The sequence below is a fragment of the Polyodon spathula genome, chromosome 7, assembly GCF_017654505.1.
Source record: "Polyodon spathula isolate WHYD16114869_AA chromosome 7, ASM1765450v1, whole genome shotgun sequence".
Taxonomy (NCBI): Eukaryota; Metazoa; Chordata; class Actinopteri; order Acipenseriformes; family Polyodontidae; genus Polyodon; species Polyodon spathula.
This window is the reverse complement of record NC_054540.1, coordinates 37304086-37317053: the sequence shown is the minus strand read 5'-3', so window position 1 is coordinate 37317053 and position 12968 is coordinate 37304086. Positions and strand designations below refer to the sequence as shown.

General features: G+C 39.8%; 1 protein-coding gene across 1 annotated transcript in view; it reads right to left on the bottom strand.

Annotated features, from left to right (window-relative positions):
- The window catches only part of LOC121318608 (bcl-2-like protein 13), a 42063-nt gene that overhangs the window by 22763 nt on the left and 6332 nt on the right, over positions 1–12968 (bottom strand). Inside the window, exons 3-4 of the mRNA XM_041255472.1 lie at positions 7610–7708; positions 5909–6065 (exon numbers count right to left, since the gene is read on the bottom strand). Of these exons, the coding sequence (XP_041111406.1) occupies positions 5909–6065; positions 7610–7708 (256 nt within the window). The remainder of the gene's footprint in view (positions 1–5908; positions 6066–7609; positions 7709–12968) is intronic.

Sequence of the window (12968 nt, the reverse complement as noted above, 5' to 3'; positions counted from 1 at the left end):
TTCATCACTCCACAAAACCTTTGGCCAGAATTCCTATCCATCATTCAAATGCTGTTTTGTAAACTTTTAGCAATTGTCCATGTCATGTTTTCCTAAGAGTGGCTTTTTTCGGTTGGCCTGCGACCATTGAGACCTTCACCATGTAATAACTGACCTATGGTTAAAATGGAAACCTCTCTATGCTGCTATCTGTTATTAGCTGTTGTCTAAATTGCCATTTCAGATTTTTCACTCCATCTTGTTTGTTCTGCTTGACACATACATCCACCATGTTTAGGACTCACATCCTAGTCTTATTTAAGGTATTATGCCTATATTATCGTGTGTTTGCATTGTTTTTTAATGTTGTATTTAATGTACTATACCCTGTATTTCACTGTATTTAACGTATTCTACATTGTTCCTCACTATCTTACAAAGAGCTTTGTGATGGCGGTCCACTATGAAAGGCATTATATAAAATAAATATTGATTGATTTGATTGATAGTGAAAGAATCTTCTTTCTTCCAGACCGAGGGAGCGTTGACAGTACCACAAGTCTTGTACTTCCTGGTAATAGAAACAGTAGTTGAAATTGGGATACTCAAATGCTTGGAAATCTTCTTGGATCCTTCTCCAGCTTTATGACAATAAATAATTTAGGTATTCATAATAAGGTATTCCGATAGCTCATTACTTTTTCCTCCATATTGACTTATTGGTAATGACAGCAATCATCCCATTCCTAACCCTTTTATACTCTCCAAGAATGTTCAGCTACAATCCAGCATCTTCTAGAATTAGGTTCTGCATTATCATAATGAAATTTCTAGAACGCGCTGTGAGTGCGCACACATAATCTGGGTTGTTTACTTTTTGCTGTCTAAAACTTTTAAATAGAGGCTCAAGAGCTGTTGTGCTGCTCCTGTGTTGTGAGACTAAATCACACCAAGCTCTCTTTCATTTGCCTTTTTTTTTTAAACTGTTGTGCAAATTCTGGTGAGACGGTAAATAAGTGGAAAGTATTTTTGTCATTTGTAGCAAATACAAAACATCTCACATTGAAGTTCACCTCTGCTGCTACCTAACAGCTACCTGGGATCCTGGACATCACGTGAGGGAAAATATAATAAAGCCAAAATGTTATGTTTTTTGAGTATCTGGTGGGCGCTCCTCTGGTGCTGGGCCCCCCTGCAGTTGCCTGGGTGCCAATACCGGCCCTGGTTGAAAGACATTTGAAATCACGGATGTGCCTTTACCATTTTAGCTCATGTGAAATATTCACAGCTATACGTTCAAGGCTGTAGCAGTTTTAATGCATGTTCCATTTGTCTTGCTTTTTGTACACAAGCATAAAAACAATCAACTTAATGTTTATTAAAATATTTTAACTTCAAAACACTTCAATACTTGGGTAAAACACAGAAGAGTTGAGTAAACAAACTAAACTGGATCAGACATTTTTGTAATACATGATTTTGAAACTACCAAATGGCTTAAGGTTCACTTAAAATACAGGTCAATGTATAGGCAGTCATTTGAAACTAACAAATCTATATGTTTGTGTAATGAATACAAAATTATAATCTGTGTATAAAGTGATGCTCTGTCTGGCCACCAGAGGGTTCTTCAACAATGTCAACATTATCTATTAAACTATATAAAAATGTTAAGTCTGTATTAAAATGAAATAATTTTAACTTGAAAAAAAGGATGAAAGAAGATGAAACCCACAACTGGCAGTGATGAAGATAAGCTGCACTTGACCTCAATGCTTTGATACTAACTCAGAAAAATCAAACAAGCAAACTACTTAGCATGCAGCCTGGGAATGGTGAATTGTGAGACAATGGACTTCATCTCTCCGACCTATTCGCTGCGACTTTCAGCACACAACATATATTTAACAGGAAATTCAAGGAACTGACCATTCTTGGTAAGAGAATGTCATGGTACTGAATATTGTAATCTTGTATTAAAAAAAAAAAAAAAATACACACAAGCTTTATATTGCAGATGGTTCATTGGTTCACTGCCAACAACACAAACATCTTGAAGAGGTTTTTCAAATTATGCGTCTTTTCCAGAGGAAAATATATTCTGAATTATTCTTGTATTAAAGTAATGTCTTAGAAAGAAAAGTAGCATATTACTCTCCTGTCAGTACAAGCACAAGGTAAATAAGTCATTTACGGTATTCTGCAATGCCGTGTTGCCGGTTTGCTACCTTGCATACCAACAGAAACACATGGCACAAGGGAATCCAACACTGATGCAGCGACAGCATTAGACAGCAATGAAGTACTGTGACAGGCTGGCAAGTAGATAGAGGCCCAGAGACAGACTGCAGTTCAGAAAAAATAATACTTTTATTATAAATAAGCACAAAATAAAAGGGCACAAGGGCCAAAACAAAGGTATTTAAACACAAATACACAAAACAAAAAAGGTTTCCAGGCTGGGCGATGCCTTCACTGGACCAGAAATTTAAAAAAAGAAAAAAAAAAAAAAAAAACAACAGCAAACCAAAATCCAGAAAGTACAAACATCAGCTTGCTTCTTCAGCTCCCTCCTCTCTCTAATGTGAAGCTGAGGCCGACTTTTATGTCAGGTGGCTGGGTGCTGATTGATCGTTAATTACTCCAGCCACCTGAACACAATAAACCCAGGCAGGTAGGTGGAATTTAACCCCATCCCTGCCAATCTATACATGGCAGAGCTCTGCTCTCTCTGCCTCTACGTAGGCCGCAATCGGCCAACACCCCCCCCCCCCCCCCCCCCCCCCCCTTTTAACCCCAAGCCCTTCCCCCAAGAGTCCCATTATGTCCCTTGGGTGGGCTGTTTTGGTGGGCGGTGGAGGGCGGGGTTGATGTCGGAGCCCCCAAGCCTCCTTTGGATGAGGGGGCCCTGGATCGGCAAGAAAGTAAGGTGATGCTGTCAGCGGGCCTGGACCCTCCAGCAGGTTGTGGCCATTCTAGTGGCCTCTGAGGCAGGGCTGGTACCTGCTGTAACGATCGGGTGCACCATCGCTGGGCTCCTCTCAGCAGCACATGTAGAGGCTGCTGTAGAGCGTTAGCCTTCTCCCCTTCTGGCTCCCTGGTCCATGGCTCCTCCCTCTCTGGCTCTCGGGACGGCGGCTCCTCCCTCTCTGGCTCTCGGGACGGCGGCTCTTCCCTCTCTGGCTCTTGGGACGGCGGCTTCTCCCTCTCTGGCTCTTGGGGTGGCAGCAATGGCTCCTCCCCCTCATACTACGTGGGGCAGATAGCCACCATGTGTCCATGCGCCCCACAGCCGGGGCACAACCCCGCCGTGAGGCTCTTCAAAAAAAAACCTCCCAACTGTGATCCCCGACCTCCTCCTGCTGTTGAGGTTTCTGTTGCCACATTCTGCTCTTTCCCATACATGTTTAAAAATTTTTTAAGGGTTTTCCAAGGTGTCCACAAAGGACGTAAAACACCTGCAGTACTGCTCTGAGCCTCCTGGAGGTGCTATATCCCACTTCTAACATCAAGTGTGACAGGCTGGCAAGTGGATAGAGGCCCAGAGACTGCAGTTCAGAAAAATAATACTTTTATAAATAAGCACAAAATAAAAGTGCACAAGGGCCAGAACAAAGGTATTTAAAGCACAAATACACAAAACAAAACTTGGAGAAAAGGTTTCCAGGCTGGGCGATGCCTTCACTGGACCAGAAATTAAAAAAAAACACAAAACAGCAAACCAAAAACCAGCAAGCACAACCGTTAGCTTGCTTCCTCAGCTCCCTCCTCTCTCTAATGGAAAGCTGAGGCCTCCTTATGTCAGCTGGCTGGGTACTGATTGATCGTTAATTACTCCAATCTATCCCAGCCATCTGAACATAATAAACCCAGGCAGGTAGGGGAATTTAACCCCATCCCTGCCAATCTATACAGGGCAGAGCTCTGCTCTGCCACAAGTACACTTAGCATTTTATGTTATCAGAGATAATTTGTAAATGCTTGTGGGATATAGAAATATTTCTTAATAGACAAATCTTTGTGTAAACAGAACTAAAATGACAGATTTAAACAAGCAGTCTACTGACCTGGAATTCTCAGAATTCTCATGAGTAGATCAAAGATTTTTGGTGACTCTTGCAACAAACCAGAACAAGCACTAACATAAGCATACAACAGTTTTTGTTCTGTGTCATCCAGGACCAGTAGCACAGATGAAAATATCCCAACAGTTACTGCAAAAAACCTCGATGAACAAAATTCAGATATATCAGCGTCTTTACAAGAAATGAACAATGAAGGTATGTGAGAAGATGAAAGCAAACAGAGAACTTCAACATCGGCTATGTTAATTACAGCGTGTTCACAGGTGTAAGTAGGAAAAGAACATACAAGTTCAAACAGTGGCTAAAAAAAAAAAAAAAATGTTTTGCACGTTTTGTCAATGCAGGGGAACTCATGGCAGGCAAGACTGCATTTTTAACAGGGAACCAGAAGTTCAAACATAGAACATAGAGCTTCAAAACGGCACACAATGTGCAGAGAGGCATGCATCCAGAAACATCAGCCAGAGCATCCAGCTACCATAAACAGACAAAGAGCTTCAAAACGGCACACAATGTGCAGAGAGGCATGCATCCAGAAACATCAGCCAGAGCATCCAGCTACCATAAACAGACAAGCAGAACATTCTGAGGAAGCTGCTACCAGGCAGTTAAAAATCATAAGTTGGGGAAAAAAAAGTTGGCCACTATAATTTTGTTGATAAAAAAGAACCGAACATGTGCTATGTAAGAAAGGAAGGAAAAAAGTTTTGCAGGAATTCAACAATAAATTTGAGCAAAATTGTATTTTTTTTTGTGCCCCTAAATTTTTTAAAAAGTTAACGTAGAGCCCTGCCTACATCTGGTTTCAAGACATGAAAAATGCTGCCAAGATTGTTTTATAACTACCTGTGCTTAATAAAAATGCTTTGATTGTACGTTTGTTCTGTTTTTCTGGTTGTGTTATTATTGCTATCTTACGTATTGGACACTATTATATTAAATCCTGCTAATAATTGTTGGTCATAGCTTACTGGTGGATTGCACAGCCCATTGAGATCCAGCATTGGGGTATTGGCCACCACTGACTTACATACTTTAGGAAGCCATAAAAAGAGAAGTTTCAGCATACATTTTCAGTGTCTTTATTTTTTATTGTCCCCTTATTTAAAAAAAAAAAAAAAGTGGTTCTTACTGCAGTTAAATGAGTGCTCTCAAAATGATCATGGCTGTCCATCTATCTGTCTGTCTGTCACACTCTACACGGTAAGCACAATACCTGCCTGCAACATACACTCCTAGACTCCTACAGACCTTTCAAACGGATTAGGCAATCACCTGACAAACTTTCAGTTTCATACAAATATTTCAGTATTCAGTGATTATGAGGACAGCCTGTATGTGTGCACACTGGTTTATATTGTCAGCTTGAGGTGCTCTGAGATTCATTCATTTGCTACTTTTTAATTCTGCGCCTGCCACCGACATACGCTGCCTGTGTTAGATCAGACAAAGTAAGAGTCAGCTGTATCTGGTGCACCATTGTCTACAACCAGCAGAGAGACACTTGAGCCTCCTTTTCAGTAGATGGCGTTGGCTTTTAATTTAATTAAGACACTAGCGTGGATTATAAATGTCTATGACAGGAAAGTAGAACAGAAGAGCAGCTCCTGTACACTCACAGCACCCAACACAGCAAACAGAAAAGAATTAACCAAAAGTATTAAAGTATTTGCAACAAGAACCACCTGGCATGAAGATAAACACAGTGACTGAACACTAAAAAATAACTTCAATGTAATTTCAAGCTACTCAATGCTGAACAATTACAGGACTTTTAATGGGAGCCACAGACTATCTGTGCCTGCAATATGAGGGGTGAGGAGCGAATGTTGTGCTGTACTCACGAGCTGAGCAGGCTCTGAATGGCGGTGTGTAAATGCGTTGACAGCTCCAGAGATACTCTGTCCCCCAGGTGTGCCATGCAGTCCTCTATTGAGCTCTCCGGGTTCGCAGGGCTGAAGACTGGAGACGTGTGGCAGTCAAATCCTGTGCTCGTGAAGGCTGCATGAATTACACAGAAAATGTATTGAATATAGCAAGGCTTTCTGGACAGAGATGTTTTCTGTTACTGTGATGCAGAGATGGAGGGCACCTTTTAAATAAAATCTTGCACTAGTAAGCTGTTGGGAAAAGTTCAGTCTAGTTGATGTTTTTTTTTTTGTGGTTTCTATAGGTTAATGTTTAAAGAGCATATTAGAAGATGATGGCTTGCCTGTAAGTTTGTGTTCAAAGTAGGTTAGCTCTGTCATACAAAAGAGTGCTAGAGAAATAGTGCTAGAGCAGTGGTCCTCAAAGTCGTGCAAGTGGGAAAATTCGTGCCCGCGGAGCCAGGCCATCTTGCCCGCGGCAGCTGTTCTTAAATTACGAGTCGCGAACATATTTCTGGAGGGTTGTAGTGTGGGAAAATAAAGAAAGCTTTAAAATGCGCGTTTTCCAACAAAAGCACCACAGCAGCCTGTTGATAGTACTGCTTGCTTATACTGTGCTTGTACGTATGCAACATTTTTTTTTTTTCTGAATGGCTTTTGCGATACGATCAACCAACTGAATATCTGCATGGACTCTGCGGTAGCCCAATCATAAGTTAGCTGGGTGGGATATAAACTATTTAAACTATAAACTATAAAAGTCTATTTCAGGTGCAGGTACTGACAGTAAGATTAATCAATAGGAGAGTCAAATATTTGCCAAGTTTTACGCAGCTGTCCAATCATAAGCAAGCAGAGGCCATTCACGGTATTCAGCATGAAAAATTAAAGGTGACTAGCCAATGGGAAAGTGAAAGATCTGACAGCTATCCAATCATTCGTGAGTAGAGGCAGGGTGTTAATATGTAAGCACTGAATTTCACCAACTGTTATTGAGAAAAACAATACATTTCAGTATTTCGAATTTAATTTTCTCTCTCTGTATTGTTTTTTTTATTTCACCAGACAAGTGAAACACTGTCGTATATTTAGTTACGAATCCACTTTCTCTGAATAATTGTACTGGAAATGAGCAATCTTTAAAACAAGGTAGCGTTGACAAATTTGTCAAGTTGAAACAAAGCGAGATGCTAGCTACACTTTTATTCATGGTTATCAGTGTAAACAAGCTATTTACAAATATTTGCAAATAATATTTTATGTAAATTTAAAGAATAAGCGCAGCACTCACAATTACTACCTCAGACTTGGCATTATCATCAGAGTGAGCCAAGAACAACTCCCACTAAAACTCAAACTCTATTAGAAGTCATTAAATCGACTAAACAAATAACAGACGTGTTGTGGTTTGAATGTTTAGAATGTTCTGTCATGGACGTTCAGAGTGCGGGATTTACACTCTCGGCAAACCTATCTGTATAGTTTCTTCCAATACATTTTAGTAGGAACATGAGTTGTATTGCTGCTGAAAACTTGCTGTGCAACTGGAAGTGGCCTGTCAGTTATAGTTACAAAGCCAACACCCTGGCAGTGCATGTACCAGCAGTGGGGTCAGCTGTGCTCTTAGACCGAGAACCTGTTTTTCCCCCACCAGGGCCTGTAAACTTTCTGGCTTACCTTTCGAAATCTCCTCTTCAAGCAGCTTGAGCTCCTCTTCAATCTCAGCTTTCACTTTTGCAGCAACCTCCTTCTCCTGGGGAGTCTCTCCCTGTGTCCCTGAAGTCACAAAACATTAGCTGTGAAAATAACTTAAACAGAATTCTCTTAACAAAAACAGTGATTGAGTTTCCTCAGGGGACTACTTATACAGTCTACCAATGTTTTCCAAATCCTGAGGTTGACAGTTCTTTTATCTGTATACATTTGGTGTATATATTTAAAAGTGTGACAAAGTGCCAACAAAAACAATTATTTGACAAAAGCTTGACAATATTTTAGGAATGGAACACTCTGGTTATGTCTATGCTTACTAACTATGCCAGCAAAACATATAAAAGGGGAAGCAAGGTGGGAAAGCACTTCAGTGTTGCCCAAACTCCAATGCCCTAAATCTGGTGAAACACTGTTTACAAACAGGTAATGTACGGTATATCCCCACCACAATTGGAAATTCAAAAACAGATCCATCAAAATGACAAAAAAGTTCATGACATACTCAACAATACGTACAGAACTGTACGGAATAAGTCTTTTAATAATGATTCTTCAGATAAATGCAAAAAACGTGTGACATACAGATGGCCGGATGCACAACAAACAACACCCCCTATACCTCCAGAATTTGATACTCAAGAATGTAAACTAAATAATGTTAATACAAAGTTTTATGACAACTGAAGAAGAGGTTCTCCAAATATATGCAAAAATTTAAGTGTGACATACAGATGAAAAAAAAAAGTACAGAAAGACAGCACCCCCTATACCTCCAGAATTTGATACTCATTAATTTATAAGTAATGTTAATACCAAGTCCCATGTCAATTGGCTATGCTGTTTTCCAGACATATTAAAATGTATGACATGTACATAAATAAATAGAACCATTAATTGTTACTGAGCACAAGGAATTCACAGAGCTACTGTATGAGCCAACCATTGCCCTGCTTTGCACTGTGATTTTGCTGAGCACTGCAGTCTTCCACTGAGTCACGCAAGAGCTGCAGACATACGGCTAGTTCAGTGGGGTTGCTCAAACCCAAGTTTATTTTTAAACTACAATGTGACAACACTTCAACAACTTTAAATTAGTGCCAGGCAAAATAAGGGTTAGGCTCTCTAAAAGATTGTGAGCAGGAGGACCGATATTCTTTAGAAACTACAAAAATTCAAAAACTAGAAAGGGGTTTAGATTATGTCACTGAAAATGTGCAATGGCAACACACTGTAGTACATTAATTTCAAGCAGAATGTGGCACAGGATTACACTGTGTAAGAACACTGATACAAGTTTCTGGTTCTCAGACAGAAATGAACAGGCAACCAGCTTGCACGAATCTGGACGTCTTTTGCAAGCAGTTGCACGGAGCAGAGAAGTGTTCTACTTTTGATTAATTAGTTCAGACAACCTGTGCTGTACAGGTCAAGGTGGTCCCTTTTCTAGGTTGTCTTCTTCTACAACTGCACAACATTGTAATCAGGTGGCGGATGTGTGGGCAACATGGTTCCTGACATCTTGGTTGTGTAGCTTAATTCAAGTAGTTGCTCCACAGTTGCTTTGGTGAAGACCCATGGCTCAGTGTGTTGCGTGACTTTTAGCTCAATTTGTTTGGAGGGGGGGTATCCATTTGTTATCAGATTTTACCCCACCCTATTTTTACAGGATTTGAAATGGCCACTTTGACTACTACATCTCTTATCGTAAGTACAACGAGCAACTTCCATTCCTGCTTGACTACTGTTCACCTCTTTTCATCTGCTGAACCCCAGCTTCGAATGTAACAAAGCTACAGAAGCCAAGATCAGTAACTCAGCACCACCAGGATTCAAACCAGCGAGCTCCTGATTGTATTACTCGCTCTCCTGTGGTTGTGCCTTTACTGGATGAGCGACAGCAGACCCCCGGGGGGGGGGGGGGGGGGTAAAGACATTTTCATTAGGAATAATAACAAAAAGCAGGAAGCAAATGCCACTTAGCCACTCTACCAGAAATACTGTATGGCTTGAAGATTCCTCCGCTAGCCAAACAAGCTGGCTCCCCACACATCCAAAGCTACAAGCCTTTTAAAATGATTGCAATCAGCAATCTGTGTTGTTGGAGTGGCTCTGTTCAATGGCTGGACTGCTCATGTGCGAGTAATGGTACAGTAATTGCACATGACAGGCTGTCAGAACGGATGAGGGGTGATGTGGAAAACACATTCCCATTGCTCAGAGGCACAGCGATAGGTTGGGCCGTGTATATCACAATTAACAGTAGGATAAAAATGGCTTTTTACATATTTAAATAGATCCTCTAAAACTAGCTGTACCACAATACAATCCCCAATACATCGACAGCTCCTTACACAGAAGCTGGGCTACTAAAAAGGCTGCTTTCTGATCTCTGGGAATGTGTACTTTTGACCTCCAACAATGGATTTAAGCAACTATGAACACTCCATATATCTACCAGGCACACATTCCTAGAATGTACAGTATGTTAGTGCCAATAACACACAGAATGTGTTTAACAAATTCAGTACTTGTCATCATATCAAAATACTTTGCAAACATTCCTAAACATTGGGCTGTAATTCTAAAGCATAGCTTATTAAGTCAATAAGGGCAACAAATTACGATTTACTTTCCGTACAAATCTCTATTTTTATTTTACTTCAGAATTCCATTTTGTATGTCTCTAATTTAAAATGAATGGGTATTTTCAACATAACTGAATTAGTGGATGTCAAACGCAGCCCATTGCTTTTCACAAACACGGACACAGAAAGGACTTATGATAAAGGGTTAAGGTAGATTTCATACTTTTGCTCATTATTTTCCTATGTTTTATTATTACTATATTGCAGGAACTGCACACTATTGACAATTAAAAGGCAAATATATGCAGTATTATCTGTAATCCTTGAACACAACTGAATGCTAGTTTGTAGCTACTTTACATTGTTGTAATCAGACACTGTTGAATGTTAGTTTGTTATAATTATGTGCAATAAGATTTAAGAACGCAAAAGCATTAGTCACACGCTGAGATACACTTGAGAACCATCTAGTCACAGCGTGAGCCCAGACTGAGTGGAGCCAAGCGCTATAGGATTTTGAACAATCACAAAATTTTGAGAAAGATGCCTTACTTTTTATAGGTTGCCGGCTACAGGGACTAGGGGTGGAATAGGGCTATTGAACCCCAGGAAATGTAAATTAACTTAACTTGGTGCTTGGAATCAGACCCAGGGATCCTTATGATTCCTGTATTGAAGATTGTTATTTTGTGTACATGTTACTATTTGAATAAATAATTTTAAAACAAAACAAGACAAAGAGCTTTCCATTAAATGCAAGCATGCAAAGCAGAGTTCCAGAATCCCCCCTCCCCCCCCCGGTGAGGAGCGACAACAGCGGATCCAGCGTGTGAGCAGAGTAAGCAGCCAGAGATTCCTGAGTCAGAGATGGAACAGCGACAGGTCCCGAGCTGGACGGTTCTCATCAGCAACTACACGCAATAAAATAAAATAATTAAATACACCACATCCAAAAGACACCAAATTACACAGACACAGTAATGAAAAGCCTTCATTTCTGCAATTCAAAGCACATGTTAGAACCAATCCAGTTCCCAAATAAGCATCTTAAAAGGACTTCTAACCAAGGTTTTAAAAATGTATTAATCTTATTAGCACAAGCAATATGATCACTCCTCCTCTTGTCTTTTATTGAAGAGATTTTGATTTACTTGCATTTAATAGGAATATGCAGATGATTTAAAATAATAACACTAGATAAAGTGCTGTAGCAATTTCATTCAATCAGGTCATGCATTAGAGCCAGCAGCCGTACTCATGTTACGCACTGTGTGTACCATTTGAGTTCACAATTCCATCTTCAAGCATGGACTCGCATGCAGCGGTCCAGATAAGCTGCATACCTGCCGCTTTTACGCATTACAAAATACGCACTAAATTTAAATTTAATGCGTAAAACTGTGCGTAGCAATTTCGCTGCACAGCTTGTCTGTCTCCTCTAAACGTTCCACTAACAACTACATCTCCCACAATACAATGTCTTCGGGTACTAGGAAACTGTACACAAGAAAAAACAACATTCTCCAAACTCTGGCTAGCCCTGTTGTCTTTGCAGCCAGTCACAGTAAGTATAACAAATTCGAAGCTACACAGGTTGAAGTGTTAACGACAGCCCAGTCCATCTACAAATCCAACTGGAACCATTGTCAACCACAAAAAAAAAAAAAAAAAAAAGGTGCCTATAATATTAAACAAACTGTTTTATAACTTATTAATGCATGCCTTACTGTATATCTGTATGGCTTTATATTTGAAGTTGTAACATTTTCGCTGAGTTTTTATTTGTTGCGTTTTACCCCGAGAAACTACAGTTTACTCTGTGTTAAAATTACAGGATACGTTATTCCCAGACCTAACTGGCAGTTTAATGAACATGATTTCAAAATGTAACTGATGAAACAGATGTGCTCGTTGAAAATCAGGAAATGCTGCAAAGAAAAAAAAAAGATATAAAATTAACTAAACCTTTTAGTAAAAGCATAACTGGAAGAAAATGGAGGAAACAGGAATAATCATCAAATAGCAGTATAGCAACTCAACATTACAGTACACTGGGAAGCAAATGACAGGTATTTAACATGGCACGTGTTAAAAACATGAGAGTTCAATTTACTACGGTAACCAAACAGACTTCACAAAAACAAGAACGTTAAGTGGCAATCGAAAAAACAAGGGAAGGGAAATGGTGCTACTTGTGCTACTTTTTCAAGCAATTATAAATGGCTACAACTAATTATAACAAAAAAAGTACCCTAAAGTGTGCAATAAAAAGCCTGTAACTGTATCTCGGGCTTCAGGGGACACAGATCCCCCTTCTTCGGTCTTGTCACTTATCTGCCATGGGAGTTTATTCCTTATGTTACTGATATTTTATTTTTTGAACTGCCTGTTTTGTAATGTAACAAAAAGGTGTATGTTTATAGCCCCTGCTTAAGGGATGAGTAATGATTAGCTGTAGTGATTGTGAGAGTAAAATGATTAGAAATGGAACTAGTGTAACAGATTTATAATCTAGTTTTTCCCTTAGTTACAGGCTGATGCAGTCATTTATCGACATGAGATGGGATGTTGGTGTGGCTCAGTTGTGCGAACCACATGAAAAATTTCTGTCCATGTGACCCAATACACAGGAAGTGATATTTGTGTATGTTTTTACTGCGCTGTATATGAAGTATCATCACTGAAGACTGGCAAGGAGTTGATAAACTGTAGTGAAACACCTTCAGTAGAATTATTGC